At 41.9% G+C, this 20,427-nt stretch overlaps 1 protein-coding gene across 1 annotated transcript in view; it reads right to left on the reverse strand.

Moving 5' to 3' along the window:
- Window positions 1-17,984, reverse strand: part of LOC311113920 (uncharacterized protein) — a gene marked incomplete at its 3' end in the record, with an annotated part of 33,599 nt that extends 15,615 nt beyond the window's left edge. The window contains exons 1-2 of the mRNA XM_084189197.1: window positions 17,930-17,984; window positions 16,518-16,567 (exon numbers count right to left, since the gene is read on the reverse strand). Coding sequence (XP_084045323.1) covers window positions 16,518-16,544 — 27 coding nt within the window. The remainder of the gene's footprint in view (window positions 1-16,517; window positions 16,568-17,929) is intronic.
- Between the last annotated feature and the right edge of the window lie 2,443 nt (window positions 17,985-20,427).

Here is a 20,427-nt window from a genome sequence, read left to right on the forward strand (position 1 = left end):
CAAGGCACTTAACCCTAATTGCTCCTGTAAGTCGCTCTGGATAAGAGCGTCTGCTAAATGACTTAAATGTAAATGTAAATGTAAGGCAAAGGGTGGCGATTTGAAGAATCTCAAATATAACAAATATTTGTTTAACACTTTTTAGCTTACTACATGATTCCATGTGTTATTTCATAGTGTTGATGTCTTCACTATTATTCTACAATGTAAGAAATAGTAAAAATTAAGGAAAACCCTTGAATGAGTAGGCGTGTCCAAACTTTGTATGTGTATGTAAATAAGGTATTTCTGTTTATTTTTTATACATTTGCAAACATTTCTCAAATCCTGTTTTTGCTTTGTTATTATGGGGTATTGTGTGTGTAGATTGATGAGGAACATTTTTTATTTAATACATTTTAGAATAAGGCTGTAATGCAACAAAATGTGGAAAAAGGTCAAGGGGTCTGAATACTTTCATAATGCATTGTAGCTGCTCAAAATGGTTGCGTGGCATATTTCTACCCATGAATGGTACCCTGACGGTGGCGTCAGTAGAACAGTGAGGAGGACCCTGCAAAGAACCCTTCCCAGACACTGCAGGCACTGGTCCCTGAAGGCATTCACTTTGTGATGGCTACAGTGGCAGGAAGCGGGGAGCCAAGAGTGTGGCACCAGGGGTTCTGGACCGAGTAGTTACTCATCATTTAAAAGCAGGCCACTCCCTGGTGAAGTTTGAAGGGCGCAAGAGAGGGTGTGTGGTGTGCATCCGGAGTGAACGCAGGGCAAAGAGTGGGAGATGTGTAGAAACCTCCTTTGGGTGTTCTACGTGTTCTGTGCCACTTTGCAGGATGTTTCTTTTAATTTATTTTTATCTTCTCTCTGTATCGGTCTGCATTCACTCAATTGCTGTCAAAGTAGGCTACTATTTCTACATTTTTTGTCAGGCCTAGGTCTGTACTAAATCTTATTGAGAGAGGTTATCTACATCTATGAATAGTTGTTTGCATTTTTACAGAAGTAAGAATCTCTGTCATTCCAAAAGTCTACTTTGTGTGGGTGCATTTGGATTTTTTCTCTGAATCTTTCTCTATCTAATACTTGTTGCATTTACTGAATTGTCATCAAAGTACTATTTTTTGCTTGTGCTTGAGAAATATTTGCTTGTGCCTGACATACCCTGGTGGCTTTGATTGACGGGTGCTTTTACAGGAGTGATTCATTGATTCTTTCTATAGGCCTATATGTCCATTCAGAAAGATTCCTAATTTAACCTGTCTAGACTCTCTCTTTTTAATAAGAATCAAATGCTCCCGTCATGATTTAATCTTGTAAAAGGCCTATTTTCAGTAGCTTTGGCTACATTCTGTATCTTATTATGGCATCCTCTCTTTGAAGAAAATATGTCAATGTCATTGAATGAGCGCAGCAGCAGAACGGTTTGTGACGTTATGCAAATATTTCAGGAAAATTTAGTTTGAATGATTTTGTGCGTCAAAATAGGATCTGTATTAAAACATATATATAGGCAGAAAAGCTGACAGATAAGGACAAGGTAGTCATATGCAGTGCAAATTTCTAAAAAATAAAAAACACTTATTTAGATAAGTATTCAGACCCCTTGCTCTGAGACTCAAAATTGAGATCAGGTGCATCCTGTTTCCGTTGATCTTTCTTGAGATGTTTCTACAACTTGATTGGAGTCCACCTGTGGTAAATTCAATTGATTGGACATGATTTGGAAAGGCACACACCTGTCTATATAAGGTCCCACAGTTGGGCCTCCTGAGTGGCGCAGCGGTCTAAGGCACTGCATCGCAGTGCTTGAGGCGTCACTACAGATCCGGGTTCGATCCCGGGCTGTGTCGCAGCCGGCCGCGACCGGGATACCCATGAGGCGACGAACAATTGGCCCAGTGTCGTCCGGGTTAGGGGAGGGTTTGGCAGGCCGGGATTTCCTTGTCCCATCGTGCTCTTGCGACTCCTGTGGCGGGCCGGGCACATGCTCGCTGACACGGTCGCCAGTTGTAAGTTGTTTCCTCAGACACATTGGTCCGGCTGGCTTCCGGGTTAAGCAAGCAGTGTGTCAAGAAGCAGTGCGGCTTGGCAGGGTCGTATTTCGGAGGACGCATGGCTCTCGACCTTCGCCCCTCCCGAGTCCATACGGGAGTTGCAGAGGTGGGACAAGACTGTAACTACCAATTGGATATCAAGAAAAAGGGGCTAAAAAAAAATCTTTAATAAAGAATCCCACAGTTGACAGTGCATGTCAGAGCAAAAACCAAGCCATGAGGTCGAAGGAATTGTCCGTAGAGCTACGAGACTGGATTGTGTTGAGGCACAGATCTGGGGAAGGGTACCAAAACATTTCTGCACCATTAAAAGGTCCCCAAGAACACAGCAGCCTCCATCATTCTTAAATGGAAGAAGTTTGGAACCACCAAGACTCTTCCTAGAGCTGGCCGCTCAGCCAAACTGAGCAATCAGGGGAGAAGGGCATTGGTCAGGGAAGTGACCAAGAACCCAATGGTCAGTGACAGAGCTCCAGAGTTCCTCTGTGGAGATGGGAGAACCTTCCAGAAAGACATCCATCTCTGCAGCACCACCAAATTAGGTCTTTATGGTAGGGTGGCCAGACGGAAGCCACTCCTTAGTAAAAAGGCACATGACAGCCCACTTGGAGTTTGCCAAAAGGCCCCTAAAGGACTCTCAGGCCATGAGAAACAATATTCTCTGGTCTGATGAAACCAAGATTGAACTCTTTGGCCTGAATGCCAAGTGTCACATCTGGAGGAAACCTGGCACCATCACTACGGTGAAGCATGGTGGTGGCAGCATCATGCAGTGGGGATGTTTTTCAGCGGCAGGGACTGGGAGACTAGTCAGGACCGAGGGAAAGATGAACGGAACAAAGTACAGAGAGATCCTTGATGAAAACCTGCTCCAGAGTGCTCAGGACCTCACTGGGGGCGAAGGTTCACCTTCCAACAGGACAAGGACCCTAAGCACACAGCCAAGACAACGCAGGAGTGGCATCGGGATAAGTCTCTGAATGTCCTTGAGTGGCCCAGCCAGAGCCCGGACTTGAACCCAATTGAACATCTCTGGAGAGACCTGAAAATAGCTGTGCAGCAACGCTCTCCATCCAACCTGACAGAGCTTGAGAGGATCTGCAGAGAAGAATGGGAGAAACTCCCCAAATACAGGTGTGCCAAGCTTGTATCGTCATACCCAAGAAGACTCGTGGCAGTAATCGCTGCCAAAAGTACTTCAACAAAGTACTGAGTAAAGGGTCTGAATACTTATGTAAATGAGATAGTTTTTCTTTTTAATACATTTGCAAAATAAATTTTACAAAAACATACAATTTTTTTTTTTGCTTTGTCATTATGGGAGATTGTGTGTAGATTGATGAAAAAACAATTTTATCCATTTTAGAATAAGCTTTAACATAACAAAAATGTGGAAAAAGTCAAGGGGTCTGAATACTTTCCAAATGAAGTGTATATCTTTATTTTAACTCCGTTAATGTTGTCAATACGAAAATGTGACAGATCCTCTTCAACCTGGCATTTCTTACATTTGTTGATCTAATATTTATAAGTAATAACCTGAATAATCATAATGACATGCCACGAAGTGTAATGGCTTGTTTCAAGTAGGTTTTTATTACGAAGCATATCCCCCCGGTCACATTTTGGATTATTTTTATTTAATTTATTTATTATATACAGGGAGGGAAAAAAGTATTTGATCCCCTGCTGATTTTGTACGTTTGCCCACTGACAAAGAAATGATCAGTCTATAATTTTAATGGTAGGTTTATTTGAACAGTGAGAGACAGAATAACAACAACAAAAAAATCCAGAAAAACGCATGTCAAGAACGTTATAAATTGATTTGCATTTTAATGAGGGAAATAGGGATGATGGACGGGGCCATGTACCGTCAAATCTTGGGTGAGAACCTCCTTCCCTCAGCCAGGGCATTGAAAAATGGGTCGTGGATGGGTATTCCAGCATGACAATGACCCAAAACACACGGCCAAGGCAACAAAGGAGTGGCTCAAGAAGAAGCACATTAAGGTCCTGGAGTGGCCTAGCCAGTCTCCAGACCTTAATCCCATAGAAAATCTGTGGAGGGAGCTGAAGGTTCGAGTTGCCAAACGTCAGCCTCGAAACCTTAATGACTTGGAGAAGATCTGCAAAGAGGAGTGGGACAAAATCCCTCCTGAGGTGTGTGCAAACCTGGTGGCCAACTACAATAAACATCTGACCTCTGTGATTGCTAACAAGGGTTTTGCCACCAAGTACTAAGTCATATTTTGCAAAGGGGTCAAATACTTATTTCCCTCATTAAAATGCAAATCAATTCATAACATTTTTGACATGCGTTTTTCTGGATTTTTGTTGTTGTTATTCTGTCTCTCCCTGTTCAAATAAACCTACCATTAAAATTATAGACTGATCATGTCTTTGTCAGTGGGCAAACGTACAAAATCAGCAGGGGATCAAATACTTTTTTCCCCTCACTGTGTGTGTGTGTGTGTGTGTGTGTGTGTGTGTGTGTATATATATATATATATATATATATATATATATATATATATATATATATATATATATATATATATATATATATATATATATATATATATATATATATATTTTATACTTGGTACATTTTACTTGAGTAATTTAGTCATATTTACAACAATTTTAATACTTGTTTTTTTGTGTTCATGGTTTTTTGATAGTGTCTTTACACAATGGAAGACAGAATGAGTGTTATTCCTACTGACAAATGTAGTGTCATTAAAAAAGGTTGTGCACTTTAAAACTAAGTTAACTTGTAATTGTCATTTGTTCAGAAATTACAGCGGAGTCTTTCTGGGTAAGTCTAAGAGCTTTGCACACCTGGATTGTACAATATTCTTCAAGCTCTGTCAAGTTGGTTGATGATCTCTGCTAGACAGCCATTTTCATGTCTTGCCATAGATTTTCAAGCCGATTTAAGTCTAAATTGTAACTAGACCATTCAGGAACATTGAATTTCGTCTTGGTAAGCAACTTATTTTAGGTTATTGTCCTGCTGAAATGTGAATGTGTTCCAGTGTCTGTTGGAAAGCAGACTGAAAGAGGTTTTCCTCTAGGATTTTGCCTTGTTTTAGAGAATTATGCAGTACGTCCAACAGGCTTCAAAACTGCAGACCACGTGTAACCACACCAGCCCAGGACTTCAACATCCGGCTTCTTCACCTGTGGGATTGTCTGAGACCAGCCACCCGGACAGCTGATGACAATGTTGGAAGCTCAACAACGTGCTCGTCGTCCTCACCAGGGGTCTTGACCTGACTGCAGTTCAGCGTCGTAACCGACTTCAGTGGGCAAATGCTCACCTTCGATGGCCAATGGCACACTGGAGACGTCTGCACTTCACGGATGAATCCAGTTTTCAACTGTACTGGGCAGATGGCAAAGTTCTCCTATATTACAGTAAAATCATGGCATTGTGTGGGCGAGCGGTTTGCTGATGTCAACGTTGTGAACAGAGTGCCCCATGGTGGCCGTGGGGTTATGGTATGGGCAGGCATAAGCTACGGACAACGAACACAATTGCATTACAGTGGGGGAAAAAAATATTTAGTCAGCCACCAATTGTGCAAGTTCTCCCACTTAAAAAAGATGGGAGAGGCCTCTAATTTTCATCATAGGTACACGTCAACTATGACAGACAAAATGAGAAAAAAAAATCCAGAAAATCACATTGTAGGATTTTTTATGAATTTATTTGCAAATTATGGTGGAAAATAAGTATTTGGTCAATAACAAAAGTTTCTCAATACTTTGTTATATACCCTTTGTTGGCAATGAGACAGGTCAAACGTTTTCTGTAAGTCTTCACAAGGTTTTCACACACTGTTGCTGGTGTTTGTCCCATTCCTCCATGCAGATCTCCTCTAGAGCAGTGATGTTTTGGGGCTGACGCTGGGCAACACGGACTTTCAACTCCCTCCAAAGATTTTCTATGGGGTTGAGATCTGGAGACTGGCTAGGCCACTCCAGAACCTTGAAATGCTTCTTACGAAGCCACTCCTTCGTTGCCCTGGCGCTGTGTTTGGGATCATTGTCATGCTGAAAGACCCAGCCACGTTTCATCTTCAATGCCCTTGCTGATGGAAGGAGGTTTTCACTCAAAATCTCACGATATATGGCCCCATTCATTCTTTCCTTTACACGGATCAGTCGTCCAGGTCCCTTTGCAGAAAAACAGCCCCAAAGCATGATGTTTCCACCCCCATGCTTCACAGTAGGTATGGTGTTCTTTGGATGCAACTCAGCATTCTTTGTCCTCCAAACACGACGAGTTTAGTTTGAACCAAAAAGTTCTATTTTGGTTTCATCTGACCATATGACATTCTCCCAATCCTCTTCTGGATCATCCAAATGCACTCTAGCAAACTTCAGACGGGCCTGGACATGTACTGGCTTAAACAGGGGGACACGTCTGGCACTGCATGATTTGAGTCCCTGGCGGCGTAGTGTGTTACTGATGGTAGGCTTTGTTACTTTGGTCCCAGCTCTCTGCAGGTCATTCACTAGGTCCCCCCGTGTGGTTCTGGGATTTTTGCTCACCGTTCTTGTGATCATTTTGACCCCACGGGGTGAGATCTTGCGTGGAGCCCCAGATCGAGGGAGATTATCAGTGGTCTTGTATGTCTTCCATTTCCTAATAATTGCTCCCACAGTTGATTTTTTCAAACCAAGCTGCTTACCTATTGCAGATTCAGTCTTCCCAGCCTGGTGAAGGTCTACAATTTTGTTTCTGGTGTCCTTTGACAGCTCTTTGGTCTTGGCCATAGTGGAGTTTGGAGTGTGACTGTTTGAGGTTGTGGACAGGTGTCTTTTATATTGATAACAAGTTCAAACAGGTGCCATTAATACAGGTAACGAGTGGAGGACACAAGAGCCTCTTAAAGAAGAAGTTAGAGGTCTGTGAGAGCCAGAAATCTTGCTTGTTTGTAGGTGACCAAATACTTATTTTCCACCATAATTTGCAAATAAATTCATTAAAAATCCTACAATGTGATTTTCTGGATTTTTTTTTGTCAATTTGTCTGTCATAGTTGACATGTACCTATGATGAAAATTACAGGCCTCTCTCATCTTTTTAAGTGGGAGAACTTGCACAATTGGTGGCTGACTAAATACTTTTTTTCCCCACTGTATATCGATGGCAATTTGAATGCATAGAGATACCGTGACGAGATCCTGAGGCCCATTGCCGTGCCATTCATCCACCGCCATCACCTCATGTTTCAGCATGATAATGCACGGCCCCATGTCTCAAGGATCTGTACACAATTCCTGGATGCTGAAAATGTCCCAATTCTTCCATGGCCTGCATACTCACCACCCATTGAGCATGGTTGGGATGCTCTGGATCGACGTGTACGACAGCGTGTTCCAGTTTCTGCCAATATCCAGCAACATCGCACAGTCATTGAACAGCAGTGGGACAACATTCCAACAAGCCACAATCAACAGCCTGATCAACTCTATGCGAAGGAGATGTGTCACACTGCATGAGGCAAATGTTGGTCACACCAGATACTGAACGGATTTCTGATCCACATCCATATCTTTTTAAGGTATTTGTGATCAACAGATGCATATCTGTATTTCCAGTCATGTGAAATCCACAGATTAGGGCCTAATGAATGTATTTAAATTGACTGATTTCCTTATATGAACTGTAACTCAGTAAAATCTTTGAAATTGTTGCATGTTGTGTTTATATTTTTGTTCAGTGTATAAGCCTTCGAATAAGACCCACTAATAATTTAATCAAAATAGTTTAACCTGCTTTTTTTTTGCAATAATCACTGATCTGGCTTTCAAGTCGGTCTATGAAAATGCCCTTTTTGTTACAAATGTAACCACAACCTTGCACATCCATTGATAATGAACAACTTCTGGTAGCAGGCATTATAGAAAATTAACACAAGTCTATAAACAATATGTCAAGCACAAGCCCACTGTGTGACTAGACAGCTAATCTTCCTTTTTAAAGGTCTACCCAACTTGGATCTATCTGCTTGCTAACAAGGTAGAACAGTTGAACTGTTATGACCACACCCTCCTGTCCATCTCCAACTGTTTGCACAACATGGCCTCTTCACTTTGTTTAGATGTTGAAATCAAGTGGCCGACCTGGATAAGATGATGCTTATTTCTCAGAATGAGAACGAGTTGCCAATTCCTTATATACAGTAAATTAGTATTTTTATGCTCATTGCACATTTATAAAAACACAGATTAGACAGCAAGCACATAAGTCTGTGGCTAAAATGCTGCTAGCGGTACATGGTACCGCAATGCCGTGCGTGACAAACTGAGCATACATTTTCCACAATCATGTTGATTGATACTCCCGTCTTCGTAAGGTCTGCTATGTTCTACATTTTGGGAGTTGAGACATAAAAAAGGGTATTGTTACAAAGTGTGTTAAAAAATGTAAAATTTGCCTCTACTACAGTAAAAAAATGTCTCAATGTGTTTCGGTGTCCATATGCCCGATTATGTTGGACCAAACTTCATGCAAATAGCGAGTTGAAACTGCTTGTTGTTGCGAGTGGCATGGGGAGGGGATTGGTGTCTGTGTGTGCGAGTGGGAAGGTGCACAGTGCAACACAGCACAGAAGGAGCGAAGGAGATGAGACCAAAAAGACAAACGCGATAGAGGCATTTGGAACATTGCGCCAAAACATACATTTCAATTGATCGAATAAATGTGATATCGCCCTAAAGCATACCGATAACATGTTGCAGCCACCACCATGCTTGAAAATATGAAGTGGTACTCAATGATGTGTCATGTTGGATTTGCCCCAAACATTTTTTGCAGTTTTACTTTAGCGCCTTGTTGCAAACAGGATGCATGTTTCGGAATATTTTTTATTCTGTACACGCTTCCTTTTCACTCTGTCAATTAGGTTAGTATTGTGGAGTAACTACAATGTTGTTGATCCATCCTCAGTTTTCTCCTATCACAACCATTAAACTAACTGTTTTAAAGTCACCATTGGCCTCCTGGTGCGAGCCACAATAAACTCTGCTTTCACTGGTTCAGTTTTGGTTAGATACAACAATGGCTTGACCTTCTTCACATCTAAAAAGTGTGCTCTCGGGATCCATTGCACACAGAGCTTCCACCAGTTGACTATTTCCTTCGCCAAATCATGATGACATTACCCAGGCATCCTAGGTTCTGAAAAAGAGTTGTTTACACTCCCTCGTCTCCATCATCAAGTCAACTACATACTCTTGCAGAGTTTTACTCATGAGTCTCCAACGTTTGCTTGGAGTTTGTGTGCTCGTGCCCTCCTGGCATGCCTCCCAAAGATTTTCGAATTCAGCATCGTAGTTTTTCAACACACCGATACGTACTGCGGACAAGTTTGACAACGGTGGACAGATCAGTAGCGTTTGACTGCAGTAACTTGTTAGGAGGGTTGAGAAGCCCCAGGATTTTGTGAGTCATGTTAGCAATAAACTTAAAGCTTGGCTCTGTCACTGCTTTCAGTAAGTCTGTGGCCTCAAGTCTCACATCTGTGCCATCTGCGCGAGTAGATTCGATTTTACCGAGCATCTCTGTGATGTTGTCATTTGATTTCAAAATGACTGACACCGTGGCGAGGTAGCCAGTCCATCTCTGATCAAGAAGTCTTTTCAGCTTTTCCCCAGTGTAATGTGCAGCCACTGTGGGTTTCCTAAAGAAATTGTACAGGGATCTACACACATTGAAAAAGTCTGTCATCGTCTCAGACGACATAGCGTGCACCACAACCAAATTGAGTTGTTGATTAAAGCAATGCATATATGGCACATCGCGATTCAATTCATCTTGCAATATTTTCTGCACACCCCTATGTTTCCCAGACATCAAACTACCCCCATCGTAGCATTGACTTAGAAACTTTTCATTGCTGAGGCCAACATTTGTTAACTGTGAGATAACAAGGTTAGTAAGTGATAAAGCACCACATTGTTTGCTTGTTGCCATTGGCAGAAACTGCTCTCGCACACCGTTTTTTTCTTCTACATATCAAATGACAATAGAAATGTCGCATCCAGTTCCATATGCTTTCAGTGCAAACCACGAATCACCAATTTCCTCTGTGACAATCTTACTCATGTGACCTATGATTTAGTTCTGAATGTCATGGGATGTACAGTATAGGTGGCATTACGTGGAATTGTGCTTAATGCTTTTGCAAGTTCCTTGTCTTTTCTCAGCGTGTATTCCAGCAGACAGAAAAAGTCAACTCTCCCATCGAGTCAATCACATCCAACCTATCTGCCTTACGGGAATATTCAAGCCACTCTCTATCCTTAAACCAGGCGCTACAAAAGACCCGCTTTGTTCCACTGAAAATCTGGCTTGGGTAAGTGTCAAGACAAACCTACACTGGCTCCTCATCACTGAGGTCGTCAGGTGCTAGTGGCTGGGGTAACAGATGTGCAGGACCAGGTGCTTGTTGTGATGTTACCCTCGTGCTACTGGTGCTAGGCCATGGCTCTTCTCAATCTCGTATGTCAGCAGGCAGCGTGGGGGGATGGGTGGGTGTTGCATTTGCTGCTCGGCTCTCAACATCGGTGGTCGGGCTAGCAGGCTGTTTGGTGAGCTTGGCATCGGTCTCGACATGGTGGTCTTTAGTTTTCTTGCCCTTGGCAATGACCAGCCATTTTCGGATATCCATGCTGATCAATGCTTAGCAAACTAGTTATAATTCTTCAGTGTGCCAAAACATAACGAAGCTAGCTGTGGCTGTCTGCAAAAGTGAACAAACTTTCTCCCTCTGAATTTTTTTTTACATCAATTTGACCCCGTCCTGGGATCCAATGAGCTTCCCAAACAAGGTAATGAAGGCGGTACCTTATAGCATTGCATGGTGCCCAATCAGAATGCATTTTGGGATTTAACTACTAAATATTACATTTTTACATCCCACCGCATCCTCAAATCATGAGCGCACACCGGCATATAGCCTTGGTCCCGGTCCGCACACTACTGGCAAGCAGGCAACGCTACATTGGCAAAACCGAGCATGATAATTAACAATAATACATTATTATTATTATTATTATTATGGGGGGAGGGTGCTTATATTTGTCCTGTTACACACAAGTGTGTAATGGAAATGTGTTTTTAGCATATCCCAACTCCCCATGAGACACCAGCAGGGAGTGGGGTCATGGCCAGGGTCGCCATTGTACAGGGCCCCTGGAGCAATTAGGGTTAAGTGCCTTGGTCAAGATTTAGGGTTAAGTGCAGGGGGGGGGGGGATGCCCGGCTTTGCCATCCCCATAGCGCCAGCCCTGTACTGACAAACCACAATTTGACATTTGGGTGTTTTGTCAACCAGTCTATTGCCTTTTACTGCACACCTGGTGCCAATGTTTGAAGATTGGGTAAAATAAATAGACAGGAGCGTCTAGCTAGCACAATCAGTGCAGTGATGAGGTATAGGCTACATCATATTCAGTTTCTCTTTTGTGTTACTACAGATACATACATGGGCTCCCGAGTGGCGCAGCAGTCTAAGGCACTGCATCTGTGCTTGAGGCGTCACTACAGACCCCCTGGTTCGATTCCAGGCTGTATCACAACCGGCCGTGATTGGGAGTCCCATAGGGCGGCGCACAATTGGCCCAGCGTCGTCCGGGTTTGGCCGGTGTAGGCCGTCATTGTAAATAAGAATTTGTTCTTAACTGACTTGCCTAGTTAAATAAAAAATATATATTATGGTAGACAGACTGAATAGTTGATCATAACAGTTTTTTTTTTTTTATGGTGCACTTTTCAAGAGCTTGCAGCGAGTTGAGATGATGTTCTCCACAAATTACTCTTAAGGTACCTGTAAGGTTGTCTAAAAAAAAGTGGTTATGTTCCTACACTTATAAACCTTGTTCCTCCAATTGTCTTTCAAGAACGATATCAGGAGTAATAGGATTTATTCCACTGGGTAGGCCTAGTTCTCCTTTATTACACTTTATTGTAAAATATGCCTAAGTGTAGTGTACTTGAATTAATCCATTCCAGTGTGTTGTGTAATGTTGCCACTTATGAATTACAATTCTAAAAGCAAAATAGCTTAGGGTTGGCCTCTTTCCTGTTATTCTCATTGTGCAACATTTATTCAGCCACTGAGGAAAATGGCAGTTCAACAATAAAGTGCTCCTTTATTAAACCAATGTGTTTCAGCATTAATCATGGTGCATGTGTCCAGGCAGAACAGGCCAAGTGTATAGTTCCAATTCTAAATGGGTATCTGCCCGCTTCACAGTCCAACAGGGCAAAACCATGCGACAGTGCTCCTTGAAGAAGCAAGCCCATCTTTCAGCCCGATCTAGCATCCCCTGGCCCTACTCATCACCATGGGCTACAGTAGATTAGACCATACAAAGTGCAACAATTTCTGTCTGAGCGCTAATCATGACCTCCATTCCCTGTTCCCTCTCTGTTTACAGCTGAAAACCCAATGAAACATGAATTGAAAGGAATTGAACCAAATCACCTAACTGACTGTCTGGCATAGCAGGGGTGTGAAAAACGTCCCTGTCCTTCTAAGACCTTCTTCTGAATAGTATGTCAAGTCAAAGACTGTACAGTATGAAGATGGGCGACGTTGGCTAGCTAAACTAATGCGCAGAAACACATCATCGGGTCTAACAGTAGTCTCGCACAGAACTGCGCATGTGCAGGCTGTCAAATCAAAAGGCACTCCTTTGATATATAGTTGTTTTTGATGAAAATGAAAACGTGTCAGTTTGTCACTTTCACAAGGTTGGAGTAATAACATGTTCAACTACTTAAGACATTGGCTCGAATCTAGGATGTCCCTTTAGAAACTCTATGGTCTAGTCTCAAGACGAGTCTAGTCCAATGATGTAGAATGATGGTGGACCAGACACAAGCATGGATTTGTCAGTATCAGGTGTGTGCCACTTCTGTCAACCTAACAAACATTTGCATTCTCATTTTACCAAGTTTTATATCCTAATATAATAATTTAAGTTACAGTAACTTGATGTGAGAAATAAAATGCAATAGGCATTGCGGTGTAATGTCAGTTACTAATTTCAATTCAATAAGCTACATTTTTAAGTGTTGGCCACTTTCCTATTTATCTCATTGTACAAGATGTATTCAGCCACTGAGGTAAATTCATGATTTCAGTTAATATTATTTTGAAGAAACAACTCTGTAAATAAGCAGTATCATGGGAATTCCAGCAGCCACGAACACATCTCAACTCGTTGGTGTGATCATCTGCTCAGGAAGAAATGAGCGGGCATGGCCAATGTCACAGTCTCCGACCTAACATTTTAGAGGCCCTCCTCTTGGCCGCAGAGACAACATTTTGCTGTTTTAAATCTACTTTCCTGCTATTCTACAGTCGTGGTCAAAAGTTTTGAGAATGACACAAGTATTGGTCTTCACAAAGTTCACTGCTTCAGTGTTATGAGATATTTTTGTCAGATGTTACTATGGTATACTGAAGTATAATTACAAGTATTCCATAAGTGTCAAAGGCTTTTGACAATTACATTAAGTTTATGTCTAGAGTCAATATTTGCAGTGTTGACCCTTCTTTTTCAAGACCTCTGCAATCCGCCCTGGCATGCTGTCAATTAACTTCTGGGCCACATCCTGACTGATGGCAGCCCATTCTTGCATAATCAATACTTGGAGTTCGTCAGAATTTGTGGGTTTTTGGTTTGTCCAACCGCCTCCTGAGGATCGACCACAAGTTCTCAATTGAATTAAGGTCTGGGGAGTTTCCTGGCCATGGACCCAAAATGTAGATGTTTTGTTCCCCGAGCCACTTAGTTATCACTTTTGCCTTAAGGCAAGGTGCTCCATCATGCTGGAAAAGGCATTGGTCTTCACCGAACTGTTCTCGGACGGTTGGGAGAAGTTGCCCTCGGAGGATGTGTTGGTACCATTCTTTATTCATGGATGTGTTCTTAGGCAAAATTGTGAGTGAGCCCACTCCCTTGGCTGAGAAGCAACCCCACACATGAATGGTCTCAGGATGCTTTACTGCTGGCGTGACACAGGACTGATGGTAGCGCTCACCTTGTCTTCTCCGGACAAGGTGTTTTCCGGATGCCCCAAACAATCGGAAAGGGGATTCATCAGAGAAAATGACTTTACCCCAGTCCTCAGCAGTCCAATCCCTGTACCTTTTGCAGAACATCAGTCTGTCCCTGATGTTTTTCCTGGAGAGAAGTGGCTTCTTTGCTGCCCTTCTTGACACCAGGCCATCCTCCAAAAGTATTTGCCTCACTGTGCGTGCAGATGCACTCACACCTGCATGCTGCCATTCCTGAGCAAGCTCTGCACTGGTTGTGCCCCGATCCCGCAGCTTAATCAACTTTAGGAGACGGTCCTGGCGCTTGCTGGACTTTCTTGGGCGCCCTGAAGCCTACTTCACAACAATTGAACCTCTCTCCTTGAAGTTCTTGATGATCCGATAAATGGTTGATTTAGGTGCAATCTTACTAGCAGCAATATCCTTGCCTGTGAAGCCCTTTTTGTGCAAAGAAATGATGACGGCACGTGTTTCCTTGCAGGTAACCATGGTTAACAGAGGAAGAACAATGATTTCAAGCACTACCCTCCCTTTAAAGCTTCCAGTCTATTATTCTAACTCAGTCAGCATGACAGAGTGATCTCCAGCCTTGTCCTCGTTAACACTCTCACCTGTGTTAACGAGAGAATCACTGACATGATGGCAGCTGGTTCTTTTGTGGCAGGGCTGAAATGCAGTGGAAATGTTTTTTGGGGATTAAGTTCATTTTCATGGCAAAGAGGGACTTCGCAATTAATTGCAATTCATCTGATCACTCTTCATGACATTCTGGAGTATATGAAAATTGCCATCATCAAAACTGAGGCAGCAGACCTTGTGAAAATTAGTATTTGTGTCATTCTCAAAACTTTTAACCACGACTGTACACATTTTGCCATGGGGCGGATAGAAAATTGTACAGTTTAAAAGCTAATTTCTTTCAGTTTTACACACGTTGCCATGGGGCTGACAGAATTTGAGGTTTAAAGCAAATTTCCTGCAATTCTACACATTTGCCATGGCTTATGCAGTGTTCTTATGCTATATATCCAAGTGACAAACATAACAAAATCAATGGGCCATGACATGACACTTTTGGAATGTTAGACTTTCCAGAACTGTCTAGTATTTATTTTGGTGGTTGTAAGTTCTCAAAGAGAAATATAGCGCTCCATTATCTATTCTACATCATTTATCTGTTTTTAGTTGTTTAAGTTTACATTGAAAATATGTTTTGCCATCCTGAATTTTATTTTTTTATTTTTCATATTTTCTGGAGTGGCGGCAACGATTTAAATAGTTTAAACGATTTACATGAATATAGGGGAAACACTGCACATTGATTCTGTTAGAGAATGGAGGGACTTAGAGCTGTCAACTATGACATGTCATAGTCACAACAATAGTCAAACTATTTGCACTGTCCCCCCACCCCCACCCCATCTTTTTACGCTGCTGCTACTCTGTTAATTATTTATGCATAGTCACTTTAACTCTACCCACATGTACATATTACCTCAACTACTACCTCAACTAGCCGGTGCCCCCGCACATTGACTCTGCACCGGTACCCCCCTGTATATATAGCCTCCCTACTGTTATTTTATTTCTGCTCTTTTTTTCTCAACACTTTCTTGTTGTTGTTTTATTTTACTTTTTTTATTTAAAAAATGTATGCATTATTGGTTAAGGGCTGTAAGTAAGCATTTCACTGTACTGTCTACACCTGTTGTATTCAGCGCATGTGGCCAATAAAATTTGTTTTGATTTGATTTGAAATAACACACTTGATTAAAAGCTGATCCTGCACCCTGACCCGGACACTTTGTTTGGTAAGGAATAGGGCTATCGTTCAAGGAACAGCGTGTATATCATCTATGAAAGGACCATTGAACAGCAGGAAATATTGAAAACTGTGGCTTTAAACAAATGACATCAGTCATTACAGAATGTGTCTTCAAATAGGCCTATCACCATTGTTTAGAATGAAATCCTGCCATTAACCAGGCCCTCACGAACCAGCATCTCAGGCCCTGAGGACCCTAAGGCTAATGAACAGAGTTCTGTGTGTGGCCTGGGTTCAACATCAAACATGGACAACTCAGTGAGAAATGAGCAGAGACCAAGAGACTATGCTCTTATTGTATGGTAAGGTAACATGTGTGATGCGTCACCCGACTCGTAGGTCTGACTCATCCTTCAATTCCATCTGCGATGAAACTTAGGATCATAAATGTCGAGCCACACACTATGGCAACTCAAGGCAGAATTGAGCTGAGTGCTATTGTTGATTTTTATATTTCAAGGTTGCTGAAGATATCCTTGTTTACAACTTAGTCTGTGTGTGTGTGTGTGTGTGTAAAGACAAGACAAGCATGCAGGTCACAAAGATACAAACCTGTTTGTCCTTATTTTGTATCTTCATGTTTCTCTTCACCTTTGCTGCATCTATGACAGAAATACATTTCTTTATTAAAGTGAAAAACAAAAACACACTAACCTCAATAGGACCTGGTCAAATTATTTGGGGGAGGGGTGGGGGGGGTATTTCTAGTTGACTAGTCCTGTAGAAACAGTGTGTAGGCTACCAGTTATCTTCTGCATCAAAGATAATCGATATTGGTAATCTAATGATGGAAATTACACAGCTGATGGCAAAATACAATAAACAGGTGATCATTGGGTTGTCACAATTCTCAAATCGATAGATTTTTGTTACACTGAACCAGGCCTTTTTTGTGAGACATTAAATCTAGGCCTTCATGATTGGGCACCATGAATAATTACAACGTAGCTACTGCAAGTCTTACTCATGTGTCAACTAGTCTAGGCTATATGTGAAATAAAATGTGCAACTAAAAAGATAGACACTTGTAAGTTACAGCACAACACCTTGAAAGTAGTGAGCCAAACTATGAAACAAACTACTGGATACAGGCTAAAATAACCCCCAAATGCACTATTGTTTTCCAAATGAAGTTTGGCCTAAACTAAAATGTGTTCTCTCATAGCGAGCTCTTATTTTGGGATAGCTTGTTTGTTTACAAGTTTACAAAAGGAACCTTAAGTGGTGCAGGGGGCTATTTTACCTGTGTAACCAGGGTCTTTGTTTTCTGTTGCACAGAGGCGCACCTGGTGTAGGTGTGCGTCATATCGGCTACAACAAAATTCCATAGGAATAATTTACCTACTTTGGGAACGTGCCTTTCATGGTAAGGACTTGTGCTGGCTATCATTAAATAGTAGGCTATAGAACTTAATTGCTACAAGTTGGCTGGCAAATTGATCGTTCTTATATGATTAACAACGCGTTAATCATCAAAACAGCTCCGCCAAAAAAACACTACATCGGCGGGAACCGTGTCCTATTTATATTAGCAATCTATCGAGCTAGCCAGCCTGCTAACTCTAATGTCACTGCAATGATGTTATATATTCCAGTCCTTACACGTGTTAACACCCCCTTAAACTCCTCGCAGGGCCATCGCCGCTACCCCTCAATAAGACCTCACCTACCTGGGCAACACTCACCGGTCAGGGCATCAGTTGCCGAACACTGGGTTTTACTCCCGCATTTATTTCCAAGGACACAAAACGCCATGACAGTTTAGAAAAATGCATACAAAATTTGAGGGGGGTGGGAGACGGCGGAAAAAAACTCCGTACAATTTCTTAATCCTCTTAAAGCACAAGAGCAGAGGAGTTCATTCATGAGGGATGCACGAGTTCGAGACTCCCCAACCATACCACAACACAAGACCCCGCAATACAACACAGAATACAAAAATAAAAGTTAAAAAACCTACTTACCTAAAATGGCTACTGCTGCAGCCAAAATACAAACAGCTATTATTTGGTGAAGTTTAGCACTGGCCGCCTGCTACAACAGCCTAACCTTAATTGGACCCGTAACATTCTATTTTTCATTGGCTGCACCATAGCGCAGCTGGGTCGATGGATATTTTCATTGGTTCTCCAGCTGTCAAACAAGGAGTGCCGTTTTACGTTTGTCTGAGAGCTACATATTGCAATGTCCTTGCTATTCGGGATCATTGGGACGTCCCTACCACCATATAAATTGAAATTGTAAATGTTTAGTGTAAGGGTTAAGGTTATGGCTAGGTTATGTTTAAGGTAAGGTTATGGTTTAGGATAGGGACGTCCAAAGGATCCCCTATAGCACTAAGCCATATTGCAAGCACCATTGTGCACTTTTAGTTATTTGCGTTGATGTGCACCCTTTTTGTGATTGGTTGTATAGTAGTAATTCGCTTACCATAAAACCACACGAAAACCTCATTTTTCGGCCATGAGAGTCATTCGGTTTCGCTCCTTCGATTAACCCGTTTTGGGGGTAGGTTTCCTGGTCTCAATCTTATGCTTTCAATGCTATGGCTCTCCGGCGGTTTTATATTTCTTCTTCCTTGCATCCACCAATCATGGTGCTTTTTACTCCATCATTACAGCATTGAAGAAGAAAAAAATGTAACATTCCACGTCTTTGCTCATGTTTAATTTCCCGGATGTGAAATTTCCTGGATTGTAACGCGTTGGCATTCTTCAGTATTTAATCAGCAAAATGTATTTTGTCGGGCAACTGCTGTGAAGTCTTTATAGTTAGTGGCAGATTTTGTGATTCCCCATATGGGCTGGTTATAGATTGCTGTGTGTTGAACGTACAAGTATCATTCAGTCATGACACTGTTTTGAAACAAGTTTTTATAGGGACATATGGATGGTGAGAGGTCCTGGTTACCTGGCTAATGCTCAGGTAGGTCACTGTCTAGTTTATTAGCTTCCCCTTGCTGTAGGCTAGGGTTTACTGTACAATGGAGATATTCAATGGCTTGGACAGTTCACTTCGATTATTGTCTGTGACTTTCTCTTGGCTATGTTATAGGGTCAGGTGAATAAACTAGTTGAATACAATGAATACACCAGGTGAGTCAGGTGAGATAAGATCATTTATAGCCCATGCCCCTCTTGACATCAGGTGGGATAGTAAATTAAAGATTGGAGTCCTATTCCAGATTTCATCCTCCATTCCAGTAGCAGTGCGTGGGTAAAATCCCCCCCCACCCACCCAAAAAAGTCATATTACAACCTATATGTTGTGATAATTGCGTTGTTTGCTCTATAACCTGTTAATTCATATGCCTTGCGACCGTGATATATAGGCCTAAAGGCCGAGACAATAAGAAGACACAGTGGCAGAATAAATTCAACCACACCTTTGTTTTATCACAAAACCAGATAGTAACCTCTGTCCAGTGAAGTCTACAAAGGATATTGCAAGGACAGTTACATGACCTACAGCATGGTCAAGCAAGTTTAATGTTTCCGACTTTTTCGGACCACTAAACTATTGATTTAGAACCACAGAGAGTTACCGCAAGTCAACATTTCAACATCATCAAATCACCTCTGCTTAGACTAATACAGTGACAACTAAAAGATACCAAAAACTATTTAGTCCAATCAACGTAAGCTAATATGATGTGGCTGTCCATGGTTCCGATTTCTGTGTGTGTGTGCGTTCGGGCAAGTAGAAAAACATGTTGACTCACCCTACTTGTAGAGACACGCCAATGCCATCCTCCTCTCTTTCATGTTGACGAAACGTTCTATCACGCTGTCATACAGTACACTCTTTTATTAATTTTTGTCCTAGGCTACCTGGCTAAAATGCTTGCTCGTTAGCCTAACTTCAATTCATGGTCAACGTTAGCTAGTTAACGTTAGCCTTCTACATCTAGCTACATATTGAGCTTCCATCCTCTCAGGCCAGGGGCACAACAATGTATGAATTATTGGTTGGATCAGAATCGCCATTATGATCATTGGCCATTACAGAGCATTAAGTAAAACCACAAGTCCAAATCCCTATCTCCATCCATGGCTAATTTAGGAAAGGGACAATTTTAGCTAACTGGCTAGCTAGCCACCGGAGGACAACAACACAACGAGATGCAACAATTCAAGATATGACGTATGCTCTCAATGGGATTTGATAGGAGTGATGCCAAATCCAAGCTGGCTTCCCTTGACACATTTTTTCGGTGCGCCACGACCATTCACAGTTGAGGTCGCTGAGTTTAGCTCAATGCTGATTGGCTAATTTTGTATACTTTTTTTGTCAAGGGAGGCCAGATGCACGCTGACTTCCCTTGCCTTCAATTCTTGTGAAAATTATAAAACACAGAGACCGAAGATTCATTATTATTTTTTTCTTCTTACATTTTTTGGGGAAGCCTGGCTTCCCTTGGCATCCATGAATACACGCCACTGCTGATATCCCAAATCCTGGT

The sequence above is a fragment of the Coregonus lavaretus genome, assembly GCF_964263955.1.
Source record: "Coregonus lavaretus genome assembly, contig: HAP1_SCAFFOLD_5867, whole genome shotgun sequence".
Classification (NCBI taxonomy): domain Eukaryota; kingdom Metazoa; phylum Chordata; class Actinopteri; order Salmoniformes; family Salmonidae; genus Coregonus; species Coregonus lavaretus.